Genomic DNA, 20,377 nt, shown 5'->3' with positions numbered 1-20,377 from the left:
CGAAGGTAAATTATTTCCTTTTACGGTTTCGGATTGACTCGAAGTTGATTATTTGAGTTTGAAGCCTCGTTTTATGCCATACATTTGTATCCGTTTAAAAAATGGAGATGCTTAACGTGAAGGGGAGAATTTCAATGAAAGGCATCGGTTTATGAGGTGATCGTGAAAGTGATTCGATGGCATCGGTCTAAGGGGGAGATTGTTGGGTTTTATAATTTAGACCGAGCATCGAATCATTACTCGTTTATAATAAACATTAATGCAAGACAAAAAGATGTTATAACAAGTGATTGAAGATGTTTTCGGGCGAATTATTATGTTTTATATTATTTGTTTGGTCATATCCAAAAGACGGAAGGCACAAGACTAGTATAAATGGATGATTTAGATAATTTGTTTAGTCGTGTGCATGTGTGATATTTTCATGTATTAGAGAGTTTGCCCCTGGGGATAAGCTCTTCCCGGGTGGTCGAGCGATTATGAGTATGTATGTATGTATGAGTATTATTCATGTAAATCATTCGGTTAATAAAATCATACTACTACATCTATCTATTTGTGTTTCGATTGCAATTGTTCATCTTATATTGATTGTTAATCGAATCGAACTCTCCACATCCGTCCATAAATCTTTCAAGAGTGAATACAAGTTATTAATTTAGATCCCGGATTCGAGCTCGTTTATTACCGTGTCACACGCTTCCGCACCGGGGCTCGGTTCTTGTCAGATGCCAAAGGACGGGCGCGCAGATTATCACGGAGAACCTTTTGCTCCCGACACTCTTTCAGACTTCACTTCTTGGGACTTTGATGGTGAGACTGGTGAAGCAGTTGTGCATTGCAAGCAGCTGCGATCTTTTCGTTTCTTTGACGAGCATGAGTTGATGGGGTTCTGTGAGGCAGACATAATGGAGTTGTACAAGTATCCTCTACACACGCTTGAAGATATAGCTAAGGGAAACACCGATCGAATAGTTGAGAAGTTTAACAAGTTTGTTCGCTACATTGTTGAAAATCAACTAATCGATCGCCCCGATGCTTTTGAGTATGAGACGGACTCAAGACAGAAGCAACTAACAGTATTAAAGACTATAGGGAGATTGTAGAGCCCATTTCATTGTTATAAGTCTTTTGTATTTGTTAGCTAATTATCGTTTGTAACTTTGTATGTTGTGCTTTTGTTTTGTATTTGATGTATGTTTGGGCCCGAGGCCTTGTAAACAAAGACCATGGGACCGAAAATAAATGGAAAGATGCATGGCATGCCTTCCACTATAAATAGTGGATGCATTGCCATGCACACAATAACCTTTTGAAAAACTTCTACTCTCTCTCTAACCTTATCCATCCAATCACTCTAAACTTACCAATTATAGTAAATAACACAGATACTAACAAGATCCCAAATCTAGCTCGGTTGTAGGTGATTTTCGCTAGCCTACAACTTAGCTTGATCCAAGAACAATTTGTTAGATCCGTTTCAGGGACCTACATAGTTATATGGCTTAAAAAACTTAAATGTTTATATATGTGTTTATTTTGATAATGATTTATATTAGATTTATATTCGTAAATATGTATATTCCTATTTTAATTTTTAATAAGGGTGCGTCTCGAAATTTCATGGAATCCTTCTTGAAAATCTAGGGAGGTCGGATGTCGAAATTTCGTTAAGTTGATTTTAACATATAAACCCAACAATTTTTTTTCACAGGGTGCGGCTGTCCCCGTATGATGGCACTATGATGCCCATGCCTATGGTTGATTACTCTGGCTTTGAGTCACAATAATTGTATCTGTTGTGTGAATTCATAATCTAGATCATCGATTATTAGTGTGTTATAACAAATACTATATAAAATTTTAAAATAGATAGCTAGCAAACCATAATTTTTTGTTTGTTTTTTATTTTTAGTTTTTTGCTATACGTAATTATTATCTTACAAAATAAATTTGTAATTATTTACATCAAACCACATCACCTTTGCGATCTCGTTTTTGGCTTTCCTCGATCAAAAGGAAAAAAGATCGCCAACTAATTCTTCACATTGATGTCTTTATTCTTATTGACTTATTGTTATATATATGCAACAAAACAATCTTTTGTATCACTTTTTTGTGTTAGGAGGATTGGGACCGGATTGACGTGATATTGGCAGGGTTTGAGGATGTTCAAGGACGCAAAGATTGATTATGAATTCAAGGTTGTACCTATCGGTGACTCGACCGTTGGCAAATCTCAGCTAGTTGCCCGTTTCGTGAAAAATGAATTTCACGTTGATTCGAAAGCTACGATGGGGGTTGAATTTCAGACAAAAGTTACTGTCATTGATCAGAAGATGGTGAAAGCCCAGATTTGGGATATTGTATGCTTAAATCTTTTGATTTCTACCCATCTTGGAACCATGTGATTTTAGGTGAATTGGACGTTAATATGCCAAAATATCACTTATTGCTTAACAATATTTTGTACAGAAAATTTGACCAATGCCACTATTAACTTTCATTTTCGCCAATTAATCAAAGATTTACACCTTAGCGATATCAATTGAAAATTAAGTGTAAATCTAATATGAGTATGATGCAACTGAAAGTAAAGAGAGTTTGAACCTTGTATTATTGTTTCAGATCTGAAATTCAAGTCAAACAGCTATTTATGGTGTTCAACAACACAAAAATTTCTCATTACGCAATGCATGCGTTAGTAATGCAACAAACATAGAAATTATATTTGTTTTATTATATAATATAAACTTATCTACATGTTATTAATAATTAATGTTATCTAACTTTCCGTGTGTCAGTTACCGAGCAATAACAAATGCATATTATCGAGGAGCAGTTGGTGCGATGTTGGTATATGATATGACTAAACGCTTGACGTTCGACCATATGACGAGGTGGCTAGAAGGTCTCAGGCGATATGCAGATAAAAACATTGTCATCATGCTAATTGGAAACAAATGTGACTTGACAAGCCTAAGAGCAGTACCAGTTGAAGATGCCCAAGAATTTGCAAAAAGAAAAAACCTATGCTTCATGGAGACATCAGCACTCGAGTCCACAAATGTCGAAAGCATGTTTCTTACGGCTTTGACAGAAATATATAGGAAAGAACGACTCGAACTACCTGCTGCAAACAGAAAAGAAGCTGATCTAGCCGCCAAGTCTCAATCTCACCAAAAGAAACAACAACCGATTGCCTCAACCGGAGCCCTCAAAGATGCATTATCAAAGATTGACCAAACCATCCTAACTCCTGATCCCGTATCTTCCAAACCACCCTCTAAGAACACACCACCTCTAGTGATCACTGATCCTGTGCTTAAACGCATTGTTGCTCTGGAAGCAGAGAACAAGAAACAAAACGATCAGATGCTAAAGTTGTTTGAGCTTATTACAGCTCAGAACGACATGATCAAGGAACTTCGGCAGAAAGAAAAGGCACATCTATTACTGATCAAAGAATTGACAAAGCAATCTACTGAAACCCAAAGAAGATTAGCTCTTAATGCCTCACATATTGTGGACATCGAAATGAAGCTTAGTCAGTTAAAGCTCACTGAAGATCAGGTGACAAAAGATAAAGCAACTCATAAGTCAGAATATGATGCTTTGAAGAAAACAGTTGAAGGTTACAAGGCTGAGCTTGATACAGTCAAAGATCAACTGACCGTTGTACAGAAAGTTCTTGAGAAGAAGTACCTTCAGTTGAAAAAGATCTTCGGTGATGACGATGAGGATGTGGAAGAAGATGATGATGATGTAGAGGATGCAGTGGACGAGGAAGACAATAATGATGAGTCGGGTGAAGGTGGTGGTGGTAAAGGTAATGCGGGTGAAGGCAATCCGACATGTTCTGGTGGTGAAGATCCAGTTGATGCTGCCTATGAAGCTATGATGTCTCAACTATCGTATCTTTCAGGTACAGGCACTACTGCTCCTTCTAACATTGAGTCTTACTTTGTCCGTGATATGCCACTCAACTTCAATTCTGAAGAATAGTTGCCAAAATATGTTGATCATGTATGTTATAGGTCAAGCGGGAGAAGAGTACTATTGAAGAACGTTACTCTCCCACTCCTGGTGAAAGTCAGTTTGCAATATTGGAGCTGATTCAAGAATTGTGTGACCGTTAGAAGAATGAATTTGGAGTTGTTAGCTGTTGAATAAAGGCCTGGTCTTTTGGCTATTTTCTCTCTAAGTTTTGCATGTTTATGTTTACTATTTCATATGCTAGTTTGTTATTTGATTAAGTCTTTGTTTCCGTTATGTACTTTGCCTATTTAAGGCCATTTGCTTATTCAGTAATATTATCAGTTCATTTGATAAACATTTTGCCTTCTCTATTTTATTATCATCTTTGTGTCAACATGCAAAATGTTACTGAAGATCCAGATGATCCATGCGGCTGAGACCCAAAACTGCTCCATTAGTCAAAGAAAATGTTATATGGATCTTGTAACATCTAGTTTTTATAAACCATTTGAAATAAGAAAGATTTATTATTAATAAAGTTTTTGAATTTATAAATGGGCTTAAAACAAATGGGTGGGTTTAATGAAAGATAATGGGCTTAATTATGTCATGGGCTTAGGAGTATAATAACCTTTCACCATATTCATATTCCACCTAAATTACACAACACACTCAAGCCAAAACCTTGTGATATTGTTTTTGTGTCGGTTTGGAGATCCGACTTCATTAAAGAGAAAATCCAAGCTAAACTAAGAGAAAACGTGATGTAGAGAGAGAAAGATATTTCATTAATCAAGTGCAATATGCGAAGAGATGTAATGATGTGTATGTTTCGAGTAGCCCAACCAGCTAACAAGTCTTGATAACCACAATAACATATTCATTAATGTCGTTATTTGATAAGATTATTTCTCAGTAGGATTCATGGATAGAAATTTGTCCTAGCCAATTTTTGCAACCGTAGTTCGCTAGTTCCTTAACATAACGTAAGAACTAGAAATGCTAAACCAAAGTTTGTAACTTCATTCATATGTATTTTAACGATAATAATATCTTTATCTCGTTGGTAACTATCTTATGACATTTTTTAATCAATTAGCCATCATGGGCTGCAAGTTTTCGATTTTGATTATTACCTTAATGGAATTTGTATAATAAACTACAAAGCTACCATAATTGTTTGTAAATATTTTACCTGTTAACCAAGTGCTGATAGAAAACACCGTAAACATCTCTTTCCAGTAATTTCATCCATATATCCCAATCCAAACACCATTTACCACCTGGGACAAGGCTACCTCTTCATTGGCATACACTTTCTCTTTTAAACGCTAAATAAATATAGAGACAATAAACAAACCCATGTAAAGAATGTTAAAATAAAGAGTTTTAATATTCAGAAACTAAATACACCTAATATATATTATGATCGCGTCTTTCTTTTATACGTTTTGTTATCAAAGTCAAAAATCGTTGCCTTGCCAGCGTAGGAGGCACTTTGTTTGCATGATGCAAACACTGGTTACTGAGTCGGCAAACCGGCACACAAACTCAAGTACATAACCATATATTTGTACTTAACATTTAACTAATCAAACTCTAACTCTGGCTCAATTAAATAATAAATGAAATAAACTTTGATCACCTACCAGTTAAAGATGATATTTCTTCATCATGAACAGTTTTCATTAGATAAAACTAGCAAAAGTATAGGTAATGTCTTTGTGAATGGTTGACTTACTGATAATGAAACTCAAATTTTTCAAGAAACTAACAAAAATTTTCTAAAACAAAATCAATATGTTAATGTGGTTGATAATGCGTGTGTTGATTTGGTTGATAATGTTTATATTGATATGGTTGATAATGCTATATATATGTTGATACGCATAGTTGGTCTTCTAGAAGTTGTGGTGTTAAGGATGATCCAACTAATAACAAAGTGTTTGAAAATGTTAACCAACGTAGTACTTCTAGTTAGTATGTTCCACCCCATAACCGATAAACATTTTCTCAAACAACTAATCATGCTAATCAATCATCCTCAATATTACAAGTCGACCAACATTACTGTGGTCATGGTTATTATAATCTTGAGACGCAATATGCCAAAGCGTGTGATGATCAAGTCTACAACTCAGACAGGATATATGAAAGTTAATACCAAACCTCGAATCCACCTTCTTCACAGCAAAAACAATACCATATTGCAAACGATTACTACAAGTAACTGACGAGAAAATGTTGTTTTGTTTCTGATCATCCTTCTCACCTTGCGAGAAATTGCAAGATCTGGTTCAAGAAACATGTTGACATTCAAAACTAGCTTTGTCAATTAATGAGTGGAAATTTCAGTAGTCCACTCTAGAACTGATCAAGCCGATAGTGAACCCAGTGAAATGGATGTGAGATCCAAAGTCAATAAAGTAAAACGTAAAAACGAAGCCATTTGGAAAACAAATTGTAAAGATAAAAACAAAAGGGATCCAGAGATTGAAAAATCTGACGATCCATCAATAATAATTTCAAAATTGAAGATTGAGAAACCTAAAATTGTGAAATTTGAGGAACAAGTATTTACTTCGTTACCTAAAGGTTACTCATCTTCAAATGACACCTCATCAAAAAATAAATATTTTCTTGGAAATAAACAAGTTTTGTCACTTTACCGTTGACCTTCTGTGGACAAAAATGCCCTAGGGGCCTTTGTCTAATTAATTGCATAATGTATGCAGGGTAGTTAAGACTATTAATAGTATTTGGTACTTAGATGGTGATTGCAGTAGACATATGACAGGAGACAAATCCTTGTTGTTATTAATAATATACATAATAACATACTTTATGGAGTAATAAGATATAAATAATGATAAATAAATTTTTATAATTTTATAAATATCTAAAAATATAATTTAATAGAACAGCGGGGCTTGCCCAATGGCCAGGAACATGATGGATGACCCGGATGTCCCGGGTTCGAATCTTGATTCCGACCGGATTTTACCAGAGCATTAAAACCTGTCATGCCTTCATGCGGGGTGAGCCAACTGGGTTTTACCGGGAACGCCAAGCCAAACTCGGATGCCAGCGTGGATCCCGATCATGTCAACATAGTTGGCCTGAGTGGGGTGGCGGGGTGCGACGCTCCGTGTTTGCGCAGTGAGATAGCTTAACTGTGAAAGTCACCGTTCGGAAAAAAAAATACAACATTTAAAGTTATATTTGTAACTTTTTTAGTAATTCTATAAATGATAATAATTTAGTTGAATGACATATGGAATAAGGTTTTTGTTTTAATAATATAAGTAGATTTATATATATTATATTTATTCATAAATATGTAAATTTTATCTTAATTTTTAATAGGGGCGCGCCTCCAAATTTCATGTGGTTAATCTAAAAAAATTAGGAGGTCGATATTGGATCATTCAAATTTTTACGTATAAATACAAATGTAATTTTTTATATGGTATGACTAGAGGTGTCAAATGGGTTGGGTTGGGTCGAACGGGTTTCAGATATTTTATTATTATTTTTCTTGAATGAGAATAACATCGGAAATATTTTAGTTTTTATAAGTTTTTTTGGTTTTTATTTATATTTTGATTTATGATTTTTTTTTCATTATTTTTTTACAACATTTTTTAGGGATTTTCTATTAAGATCAAAAACCTCTCAAAAAATATTAAAAAATAATAGAAAATTATAACTCAAACTATAAATTTAAAAAAAGTAAAAAAACTAAAATGTTTTCTTCGTTGTACTCGTTCAAAAAAAAACCGCCGAGAAATCAAACCGAAACCGAAAAAATCAACGAAAATGAAATAAAAAACCAAAACCGAACCAAATCAATCGAAATCGAAAAAATCGATCAAAAAATATTGAAACCAAACATAAACAAAACTGAAAAAACAGACTAAACGGAACAAAAAAACAAACTTGTTTCGCGGCGAAACCTGTCTCATGCAAAAACCCGTTCCGATCCGAACCTGCCACATTTCCTTATGACACTAACCCACACCGACCCATTTATTTGAAGTTGTCGACCCAATTTGACCCGAAAATAACAAGACGGAATTTCAAGTGACCCGTTTTAACCAATTTAGTTAAAATCTCTAACCTAAACCGATCCATTTAATTTTAAAATAACTAAAATTAACTCATTTAAAATGAGAAGGATCAAGGTTGCCACCCTTGGTTCGACCAACTCCTGGACGGTGACAGCAGATCCCCATGCCCATGGGTGCGTTAATTTATGATCTTGGTCAAGGGTGCAGTAGACTCATAAACCATAATAACCATGCCTAGGACACGATACAAACTTTTTGTTTGTTTTTTAGTTTTTAGTATTGTTTAAGCATTATCTTACAAACAAATTAAATATCTAATTCTTAATTTATATCAAAAACACATCACCTTTGCGATTCTAACCCGATCAATTATGTTTTCTTAATATTTTTTTTAGGTAGTTTTGATAACCCATGCATCCCCCTTTTGGCTTTCCTCGATCAAGACGAAAACAAGATCGCCATGCCCATTTCTTGACAAACCCTAGCTTGCCCTGAAAACGCATTACCAACAGCTAATTCTTCATATTCGGGGAAATTATTTCTTCACATTGACGTGTTTGTTATTATTATTATTATCATATGCAACAAAAGAATCTTTTGGATCACAGTTGAAAAGGTTTCCCATGATTAATCCAAGGAAAGATAGGAGTATTTCTATATTGTGTTAGGAGGAGGATCGACGTGTAGGGTCTTCTTTTTACTGGTAGAATTTGAGGATGTCGAATGATGCAAAGATCGATTATGGATTCAAGGTTGTATTGATCGGTGATTCGGCTGTTGGAAAATCCCAGCTACTTGCCCGTTTTACGAAAAATGAATTTAATGCCGATTCAAAAGCTACGATTGGGGTCGAATTTCAGACGAAAACTTTGGTTATTGATCAGAAGATGGTGAAAGCACAGATTTGGGATACTGCTGGCCAAGAGAGGTATGCTTAAATCTTAAATCTTTTGATTACTATCTACCTTTGATCATCTTGGAACCTTTTGATTTTAGGAAAATTGGATATTAATATGCCTTACTGCAAATTTGAACAACACCACTATTAACTTTCACTTTTATTGTCATACGTAATCACACTCGCCAATTATCATAGATTTTCACTTGAAAGGATCAATTGGAAGCTAAGTGTGAATCTATTATGAATACTCAAGTGGGGGGGCATTTGATTACGATGAAACTGAAAGTTAAAATAGTACAAACGGTTAAATTAGAATCATGAACTAATATAGGCAGATAGGTTATACATTGGATCATTAAAATCCAATGTAACTTTTATAATATTGAACCGTGTCTTATTGTTTCAGATTTGATATTCAATTCATACAACTATTAATCGTGTTCAACATGAATATCGTTTAGAGACCATGCATGCAGCAAACATAGAGTTTATATTTGTATTGTTGCATATAAAACATATATAGCTGCATGTTATTAATAATGAACTCTTTGCATGTCAGATATCGAGCAGTGACAAGTGCATATTATCGAGGAGCAGTTGGTGCGATGTTGGTATATGACATGACTAAACGCCCGACGTTCGACCATATGTCGAGGTGGCTAGAAGAGCTCAGAGGACATGCAGATAAAAACATAGTCATCATGCTCATTGGAAACAAATGTGACTTGACAAGTCTAAGAGCAGTACCAGTTGAAGATGCCCAAGAGTTTGCAGAAAGAGAGAATCTATGCTTCATGGAGACATCAGCACTCGAGTCCACAAATGTCGAAAGCGCGTTTCTTACAGCTTTGACAGAAATATATAGGATTATAAGTAAGAAATCATTAAGTGCTGAAGGAGATAATGGAAAATCAGGATCTCTTAAAGGAACAGCTATACTTGTTCCAAACCAAGAAGAAAACACAAACACTGGTGGTGCACAGCAGGGTGGTTGCTGTTGATAGTTGTCCATCTATCTATCAATCTATCTATATATTCTTTTCAAATCTCTACACTCAGATTGGCTTTGTTAGTTTTTCTTATTTGATATTGTCATTTATCTAGGGCGAATTTCGCGAATGAATGCTGAAGTTTTGTACAAAGAGAGTATAGAAGTTCACTAGGTAACATTAATAACAATTCTAAGATGGTTTCTCTTTTCTTGTAAAGAGCATGTTGATATTGTGCATATATATATAAGTTTCTTGAGGTATAAGATAAAGTGTCATATGATTTTAAGTTAGATTTAACCTTTCAGGCTCTCAGAAAATCGCAATGGGATGATGGAAAAAAAAGTTGATATATAAACAAGAACAATCAAACGAATAGTATGATTGGTAGTGTGTTTAACAGAAGATAATAACAATGTTAAGAATACAAATAATAACATAGATAATAATAATGTTTAATGCTAAGTTTATAGTACTTCAAAAAAGCATAGCATAGCCTTGGCACTTGTGAATCGAACGCTGTGGCTTTGCTAATTAATGAATGAAAAAACGTCATATGAGAGAAACAAATCGTTATTTAGTGGACCACCCTGTAACGAATCGCCAATTGTAGTGGCAACTATAAACCAATAATGAAAGATGGTTATGGTTCGAGAATGTATGAAAGAAACAAATTTGTGGATATGTTTATTGAATGTGTTGAAATCTAATTCAAAAGAATAATGGTCCTTGTATATATTATCAATGTATATAATATAATGTACTTAATCTTGAAGTGGCTCGTGAATACATGGCAGAACATCGCCAATTGGAATGGCAAACTTTTCTCCTTTTTCAGACATTGCATAACATCGCCCATTCAAGAGGCATCTTGTAAGGCCCCGAATCCGAGCACCTCACGTAACGTTGGATTTACTCATAAACACGTACAATTCTAAACATCAGAGTTAACTAAAACTTTCATGAAATAAACATTTCAAATACATCATTCTATATAAACATTCTCTTGGATGTTGGATTATGGGTGCTAAATTATCATATACCCTGTGTTGGAATGCTAAAGTTGTGATGTACTTGCCAATTTTAATACCCTTTTCTCTTCTTTAAAAAAATACTCTGTCAATTTTGACTCTTTAAAAAACTTGGAATTTTGACTGTTTTTTCATTAAACAGTCAAAATTGATAAAAGAGTACTTTACCATTTCCAAAATTGATTAAGATAAATAGATTATTTAACAACATTCAAGGTGCGGGTACGAGATCGGATTGTCAGACAAGATCAGAAAGTGAAGCGAGTCATGTCGTATAATTTTTAATGAAAAAACGGTCAAAATTGATAGAGAGTACTTACCATTTGTCAACTTTGACACTTTATCTGACATGAATGCCACTAGAAATTTGTGAAAAAAAGAGTCATGTTCATTAACTAGTGAAAGAGATAGAAACCATCATAGAATTGTTATTGATGTTACTCAAATGATCCTAGAGAAGTAAGTCTATACGCTCTCTGTGCAAAGCTTCAGCATGCATTCGCAAAAATCACCTTAGATGAATGACAATATCAAAGAAGAAAAACTAACAAAAGCCAATCTGGGTGTGGAGGTCTGATCGAAAATAGATTGATAGATAATTAGATAAACTATACACAGCAGCCACCCATTCCACCAGCGGTTTCATCTTGATTAGGAACAAGTATCGCATTTCCTTTAAGAGACGCTGATTTCCCAAAATCTTCTTCAGCACTCAGAGTTCTTTTACTTACAACCCTCCTATAAATTTCTGTCATTGCTGTAAGAAACGCACTTTCGACATTTGTGGACTCAAGTGCTGATGTCTCCATGAAGTATAGATTCTCTATTTTTGCAAACTCCTGGGCCTCTTCAACTGACACGCAGGCGCATAGGCTATAGAATCCCACCTTATTCTCAAACCTGGTGGCTCGGTTGATTGGAACTCCTTTAGGCTCATCCTGCATAATCATCCTGGCGGTCCCAAGTCCTGCATCCACCAAGAACCTCTTGAGCTTGTCAAGTCACATTTGTTTCCAATGAGCATGATGACTATGTTTTCATCAGCATGTCTCCTGAGTTCCTCTAGCCACCTTGTTAAATTGTCGAATGTTTGGCGTTTAGTAGTGTCGTATACCAACATCGCACCAACTGCTCCTCGGTAATATGCATTTGTCACTGCTCGGTATCTGAAATACGGAGAATTGTTTAACATGATCAATAACTTGAAGCTATATAAGTTTTGAAAAAAAAAGTATACAAATATAAGTTCTATGTGTCTTGCAGTAATGTTCATGTTAAACACCATAAAACAGGTTGTATAACTTGAATTTTAAATTTTGCAATAATAATAAAACAAGGTAACTTAGGATTTGAATAATCAAATGCATCACCTATTGACCTATTATACTGCATCTTTATTATCAAAATTGAAAGAAGGAAATCTCAATTTATTTACATTATGATTTACAAAACTATAAATAATAAAACAATGGAGAGAATAATGGACATTTACAACAAACTAGACTATTCAATTTGAATATTGACTAGAGTAACTTTAGGAAAGAAAGGTGGAGACTATTGACTTTGTTGAGTTTGTTGATTTGATTGAGTGATATGGTTGTTACCCCCCGGCAAGCGAAACGGCGGCGGACGTACGCGAAGCAAGTCTCGAAAATGTTCAAAGAGAGGTCTAGGCAAGCTCTTTGTGAAGATATCCGCAAGTTGAAGCTTGGTAGGAACAAACTTAGTGTGTAGCTTTCCTGACATAACTAGTTCCCGAACAAAGTGATAGTCCAAGTCAATGTGTTTCGCGCGCTTATGAGAAACCGGATTTTGGCTCATGAACAAAGCACTTTTGTTGTCACATAAGAGAGTCGGCCGAGTTTTAGGAAGAGCGTGTAATTCCTGTAGCAAATGAGTGACCCAAACAATTTCAGATGCAGCATTCGCCATTGCTCGATATTCCGATTCACAGCTTGAACGTGATACCGTTGGTTGTTTCTTTGCACTCCGTTGATTGAGTGATATGGTTGTTACCCCCCGACAAGCGAAACGGCGGCGCACGTACGCGAAGCAAGTCTCGAAAATGTTCAAAGAGAGGTCTAGGCAAGCTCTTTGTGAAGATATCCGCAAGTTGAAGCTTGGTAGGAACAAACTTAGTGTGTAGCTTTCCTGACATAACTAGTTCCCGAACAAAGTGATAGTCCAAGTCAATGTGTTTCGCGCGCTTATGAGAAACCGGATTTTGGCTCATGAACAAAGCACTTTTGTTGTCACATAAGAGAGTCGGCCGAGTTTTAGGAAGAGCGTGTAATTCCTGTAGCAAATGAGTGACCCAAACAATTTCAGCTGCAGCATTCGCCATTGCTCGATATTCCGATTCACAGCTTGAACGTGATACCGTTGGTTGTTTCTTTGCACTCCGTTGATTGAGTGATATGGTTGTTACCCCCCGACAAGCGAAACGGCGGCGGACGTACGCGAAGCAAGTCTCGAAAATGTTCAAAGAGAGGTCTAGGCAAGCTCTTTGTGAAGATATCCGCAAGTTGAAGCTTGGTAGGAACAAACTTAGTGTGTAGCTTTCCTGACATAACTAGTTCCCGAACAAAGTGATAGTCCAAGTCAATGTGTTTCGCGCGCTTATGAGAAACCGGATTTTGGCTCATGAACAAAGCACTTTTGTTGCCACATAAGAGAGTCGGGCGAGTTTTAGGAAGAGCGTGTAATTCCTGTAGCAAATGAGTGACCCAAACAATTTCAGCTGCAGCATTCGCCATTGCTCGATATTCCGATTCACAGCTTGAACGTGATACCGTTGGTTGTTTCTTTGCACTCCATGAGACTAAGTTCACACCCAAAAAAATTGAGTAACCATAAGTTGACCTTCTTGTTTCAATGCACCTAGCTCAATCCGCATTCGAGTACCCTAAAATTGAAGCCGTTGTTGGTTGTGTGAAAACTAAACCATGAGAGATTGTCCCTTTGACATATCGAAGAATACGTTTAACCAATTGAAAGTGGTGATCGGTTGGGGAGTGAAGGTATTGGCAGGCTTGATTGCCGACGTAGGAGAGGTCAGGACGGGTGATGGTGAGGTACTGAAGAGCACCAACGAGAGAGCGATAAAGGGTGGGATCGGAAAAGGAATTGCTTTCTTTGGTGAAAGAGTCGGTCGAGGCAAGTGGGGTTGGAGCCGTTTTGGCTTCGGTCATGCCGGCTCGCGTTAGAATATCGTTGGCATATTTGGTTTGGGTAAGGAAAAGACCATTTCCATCATGAACTACTTCAAGTCTAAGAAAGTAGCTTAGCGAGCCAAGGTCTTTGATGGCAAATTCCTTATGTAGATGGGCTGCGAAAGAGGTGATCAGGGAAGATTTGTTTCCCGTGAGGATTAGATCGTCTTTTTAATACATTAATAATGTCAAAAGCAACATGACCCAAACGAGTGTGCCACAATTCAAATGAGGCTTTATTAGACGAAACAGAAGCAACAAAAGCAAAAGACTTGTCCCGAAGCACGTAAAGACCGTTTTCACACCGACCTTGAGCGAGAGGTTGGCTTGTTTTCCGGTCCTGGATCACAAAAAAAAAGTTAGAAAAAAGAACATCAACGGGAAAATCATTTGTCAACTTGCTAATAGAAAGAAGGTTTCGAGTTAAGGACGGAACAACAAAACATCATTTAATTTAACATGTTTGGTTAATGAAACATGACCCTTGTGAGTAATGGGTAAAGATTGACCATTACCAAAGGTGACCGAGGACCCTCCTTTGTAAGGAGAAAAGGAAGTTAGATTACCGGTGTCATCGGTCATGTGACGATCTGCTCCAGTGTCGGCGGCCCAATCTGGAGCATCCTCGTTTTGAACATGACATTGAGCGTGAAAAGCACGAGCAATGTCTTTGTTTCCGGAAGTCGAGGCCACGAAGGATGAAAGTTTGGGACACTTGTTCGCATAGTGTCCATTGGTGCGGCACAGTTGGCAATGAGGAGGCCGACGGGTTCTATTAGAGGAGGAGCCCGATGATTGGCCACGAGCGTAGGACCCAGATGATGAGCCACGCTTCTGGTTACGATTTTAGGAGTAACCGGTGGATCGGGCCGGAGTATTTTGAGCAACAAAGGCTACGGGAGGATTGGCTGGGGGGTTAATAGCCAAGAGGAATTGTTCCTGGCTTTCTGATTTTGTGTAAATCACGGAAGGGAAGCGGGTCGCGGGTGGTGCGGATAGCGGTGGACCAACTTTCAAAGGTGGAACCAAGACCACAAAGAAACCAATGAGTCTTATCAGTGTCTTTAACAGGATCACCAATGGCGGAGAGTTGATCACAGATGGCTTTGAAACGACGACCGTAATCTGATACGATTGAGGATCCCTTCGTCAAACGACGAAGATTGTCACGGAGCAGATGCATCCGTTCAAGAGAAGTGTTGCTGTAGGCCGCTTCAAGGGTGGTCCAGATTTGGCGAGCCGTGGTTAAGCCAAGGATTTCAGCAACTGCCTCTTCTGTGAGCGAGGAGTTAAGAATAAGGATGGCCTGTTGATCGGAGATCGACCAAGCCGTAAACTCCGGGTTAGGCTGCTCAACAGAAGCGACGATAATTGACTTCGGTGGTGAAGGAATAGAGCCATCGACATGGCCGAGTAGTTCATGGTTGGCTAGAAGAGGTAGAAGTTGATTTTGCCAATAGAGGTAGTTTGTGGAAGAGAGTTTGATGGTAAGCATGTAGAGAATAGTGGCCATTGGAAGCTTGGTTTCAATAGTGGTGGATGAAGAAGAAGAAGCATTGGTGGTGGTGGTCATGATGATAATCACAGGGAAAGGAGTCGTAAGGATGATACCATGAAAGAAGGAAATCTCACTTTATTTACATTATGATTTACAATACTATAAATAATAAAACAAAGGAGAGAATAATGGACAGTTACAACAAACTAGACTATTCAATTTGAATATTGACTAGAGTAACTTTAGGAGAGAAAGGTGGAGACTATTGACTTTGTTGAGTTTATTGATTTGATTGAGTGATACGATTGTTAAAAATCCTTTAAGGTTTATACTTAATTTCGATCATAACGAATGCAGGTTTCCTCATTTTGCGTATAAATATCAATGTGTGTGTGAAGTTAAGTGTAAATCTAGGATTAAGTTTTACAACAAAAGTGAAAGTTAAGTGTGGCGTTGGTAACATTGTTCGAAGACGATCGAAGATTTAAGCATACCTCTCTTGACCAGCAGTATCCCAAATCTAGGCTTTCACAAACTTCTGATCAATGACCACAACTTTTGTCTGAAATTCAACCCCAACCGCAGCTTTCGAATTTAAAGTAAATTCCTTTTTCACGAAACGGGCAACTAGCTGAGATTTGCCAACAGCCGAGTCACCGATAAGTACAACCTTGAATCCATAATCGATCGTGACATCTTCAAACCTATACAATAATATAATATTCCAATTACAAGCAACTTTAACAATCAACCATAAAAAAAGGTTTCAAAATCATATATACCTTGTTTTTTCAACGACAACACACAGTAAGGAGTGACAAGTACTTCTTTTTGCAGAGAAGGAAATGAATGGAGAAAAACCCAGAGTTTCCTGTTTATAATCAAAAGTTGTTAGCCATAATCCTAAATTTTTGAAGTTATTTAAAAACTTCAAGAATATCTCTTTATCCTAAATTCCTACGAATAAATATATTATCATACAAAATAAAAAAAACAAGGGTCAAATTATTTTAAAAAGAGTATAAAAATAAGAAGGGTGAGTAGGATTTCTAGCCTACAAAAAATTCTTAAAAAGTACTGAAAAATTAATAAAAGAAAATTATAACTCAAAATTTAATATAAAAATTAAAAATGTAAAAACGCAAAAAATTTCAACCGTCTTCCTCGTTCTAAAAAAATATAAAAAAAAGTCGAAAAAGACATGGTGTTGAGGAAAAAACATCATTGTATCTTTTGTTTATCATTGTTTTTTGTATTTATTTTCATCATTGATTGTGCCTTTTTTTCCTTGACATTGTGTCTTTTTTTTCTTGAGATTGTGTTATATTATTCAACATTGTGTTATATTTTGTTTGGCATTTTGTTAAATTTTGCGAACTATTGTTTCTTTTTTTATTTATCATTGATTGTATTGTTTGTTTATTTTTGGCATTGTGCCTTATTTCTCGACATTGTGTCTTTTCATCATTTTTTAAACGGGAATGACGAGGGAAACATTTTGATTTCATCTGGAAATTTTGTAGGTATTGAGTCTTCACCCTTGAGTACTTTTGGCCACCCCTATAATTAGCCAAGCTTCGTTACTAAAGTCCGGGTCTTAAGTTTATATCCATTGTTATCCTCGATCTCTATATAAGAGAGTTCATTATTCATTCATTGTATGCAACTTATTATCAATTAATCAAAAGCGTTCAGCCTATTTCCTATTCGTTTATCTATATTTCTCGTCGGATACCAACATTTGATACATCTATATAAGGCATTCTCCGGATAATTCAAATCGAAGCAATTATAAGAACGTGCGTATACATGTATTTTTATTTGATACAAGGGCGTAACTTAAAACTTATCAAAACTGACATAATAATCCATATAAAAATCAAAAGCAGCTTATAAAAACAGTGTGATTAAACTCAACCCATGGCATGATCAGCTGACAACGGGATCGGATGAAGTCGAGCCACAGGAACACAAACCAAAGGGTTAGCTCTAGGCAGGTTTAAACCACGTCCCTCCTCCATATCAACGCTAGTAAGATTCCCATCTTTCCCAGCCTTCCACTCGAAGCACTGGATCATAGCACCGAATGTTGCATAGACCATATTTAGCCCTAATGAAGTCCCTGGACACATCCTTCTCCCACTTCCAAATGGTAACAACTCAAAGTGTTGTCCCCTCACATCCATCAGCTTTTCCTCAAATCTTTCAGGCCTAAATTCAAGTGGATTTTCCCAATAGTTCGGGTCCCGTCCGAGAGCCCACACATTAATAAAAATACTGATGTTTGCTTGTATATGGTAACCTGCGACTGTGCGATCTTCTGTTGATTTTCTAGGAATCATTGGGACAGGTGGGTGGAGACGTAGCGTCTCCTTGACTATTGCTTGAAGGTATGGCAGGTTCGGTATGTCTGATTCTTGTAAAAGTCTGTTTTTTCCAACAACATTATCAATTTCTTCTATAGCTTTGATCATCACATTTGGATGATTAATAAGTTCCGATAAAGCCCACTCGGTGATAATCGCTGAATTGTCTGTCCCTGCAACGAATATATTCTGGAATTACAAGATAGATAAGTTAGTATTTCATTGCACATACAAACACAAAACAAGTATAGAAATTTTTGGATTTGTAGGTCGTTTATAGACGTAGGAAATAATTCTACGCATTTTTGAAGGTTATATGAAGGGTTTTTGGTTACCAGAATGAAGGTTTTGATGTTCTCTCTTGTCAAATCTATCTCTGTGTTTTCTTCTTCCGCGATATCCAGTAAAATGCGGAGCAAGTCCTTCCCTTCAGATCCCAACGCCTTTGTTCTTGCGTCTTCATGCTCTTTAATAATCCTCTCTATCAATGCATCAAATCTTCTATGAATACCCTTCACCCTTTTCCCAAATCCCTGTAAGTCTAGCCTCTTAAATAACCATATGTTATCCGAGAGGTTGAAGGTACCCATCACCTCAGTTATCTCAAAGATCAATTTCCTTATGTCATCTGCCTTCCCGGTGTTTTCTGAACATCTTTCACTCAGAAGAATTCTGGATATCAAATTATTAGTCACTTTCACCAGCTCCGCGTTAAGATTTACAGCCTCCCCGGTATTGGCCTTTTGAAATAATGATTTTATAAAACGATTAATCTCATCTTGCCTTACATGAAGGAGGGAATCAATTGTTGTACCGTTTAGGAGCTGCGACATGACTATCTTCTTCATGAATTTCCATTAGGGTCCGTATGGAGTAAAGGCAAAATCTTTTGATCTGTATGTAATGTAAATAGTGGCTGAGTTTCTTGGCCGATCCAAATATGCATTTTTATAGTTTTTGAGGAACTCTTTGGCTGTTTCGGGTGAAGAAGCAACAACACAAGGTTCAGAGCCCATAAAGAGACGAAAAACTGGGGCGTATCGTTGTGAAAGCCGATGAAAAGCTTGGTGAGGGATCAGACCAAGAAGATGGAGATGTCCGATAATGGGAAGCGAAAAGGGCGTTGGTGGAAGGTGATATTTGGCACGATTAGATTTAAAGAATGCTAGGATTATGGTGGTGGAGATTAGCCATATGAGAAAGTAGAAGAAGTAGCCTTGGAAATCAGTCATGGCTAGGTGAATTAAGTATTAACTGAGGATGTGATTAACAGCATAGGGTATGATTAAATTTATAGGAAGTGAAATTAACGTTTATTCAATTTTATACAAATCATCACATGGTATAATTATATGGTGGCTTTTTTTTATTGAACTGCTGCACGCCAAGCATTGAAATAAAAATGTTGTATGTTGACTAACTGTGACGGCTAAACTATTCTTCCATGCAAATTCTAGCATCATCACACATACACATACATACAAAAAATAGTAGTTACCTTTTAAAAGCATTACCACCATCAAACATAACAACCTGTAGCTTCATGGGCGAAATATAATGGGGACGACACCCCCCCCCCCCCCCCCCCCCCCGGGTTTTCGGGTCAAAAGTATACATTAGGTTGGAGATTAGAAGGCTATGTGAAAAAGATAGAGAAATATGGGTATTTTTGTAATTTAGTCTACTGTAAAACAAATAGCTTCTAGTAAAGTCAACGTTGTCATATTGCTTGTCAATTGAATATTATTAATTAGATAAAATACATTATTATGCTATATATTTTATATATACTAGTTTATTTAAATTTAAATTAATTTAACAAATTTTGATGCTTACACAGTAAAATCTATCATTAGAAAAAGAAATTTGTATATCGACTCCTCGGTTGAAAGTTAATAGTTCTGCCAGTGACCATATTTGCGTAAACAAGTTTAAAAAGAAGTGACATCATTTACTCCTTAGTTCGTACTCGCACCCAAGTATGTCATATCATGTTCTCCAAACACCGACCACATATATTTCATCCGTTGCGTGGCGCGATGGATTAAAAAATCAAAATTTTCATTTTCATACTTTTTTACAAAAATATTACGACAGCTCTGAAGCCACATTGCGCCCATCGCCCAATCCCTTGTGCGTCAGGTGCTTCGCACCCTAGCTAAGGCCACCAAGTGTCTTTCATTCTCCTTACAAGAAGCTCATAATTTTATCTTTTTACTAATGTGGGACAAATCCACTTTCTATTTCTACCATTGTGAGACAACCTCACTTTCGTATTTCACCAACGTGGGATAAACCCAATTTATTATTTCACAATCTCCGTTACATATTT

General features: G+C 36.5%; 1 protein-coding gene and 2 pseudogenes across 1 annotated transcript; 1 reads left to right on the top strand and 2 right to left on the bottom strand.

Annotated features, from left to right (window-relative positions):
- Positions 1 to 8,611: 8,611 nt before the first annotated feature.
- On the top strand, positions 8,612 to 9,999 carry LOC143618216 (ras-related protein RABA4d-like). Its single transcript, XM_077090513.1, has 2 exons — positions 8,612 to 8,976; positions 9,509 to 9,999. Exons 1-2 carry the CDS (start codon positions 8,765 to 8,767, stop codon positions 9,948 to 9,950), a joined length of 654 nt encoding a protein of 217 aa, XP_076946628.1. The 5' UTR covers positions 8,612 to 8,764; the 3' UTR covers positions 9,951 to 9,999.
- Positions 10,000 to 11,577: 1,578 nt separating this feature from the next.
- Positions 11,578 to 17,429, bottom strand: LOC143618672 (ras-related protein RABA4d-like; annotated as a pseudogene).
- A 135-nt stretch (positions 17,430 to 17,564) lies between these two features.
- Positions 17,565 to 19,495, bottom strand: LOC143618205 (cytochrome P450 93A3-like; annotated as a pseudogene).
- Between the last annotated feature and the right edge of the window lie 882 nt (positions 19,496 to 20,377).

The sequence above is a fragment of the Bidens hawaiensis genome, unplaced genomic scaffold (genome assembly GCF_021521415.1).
Source record: "Bidens hawaiensis isolate Kalapana, Puna unplaced genomic scaffold, B.hawaiensis_p1.1 tig00002338_1, whole genome shotgun sequence".
Lineage (NCBI taxonomy): Eukaryota > Viridiplantae > Streptophyta > Magnoliopsida > Asterales > Asteraceae > Bidens > Bidens hawaiensis.
The sequence above is the reverse complement of the archived record's forward strand: the minus strand, read 5'-3'. Positions and strand labels throughout refer to the sequence as shown.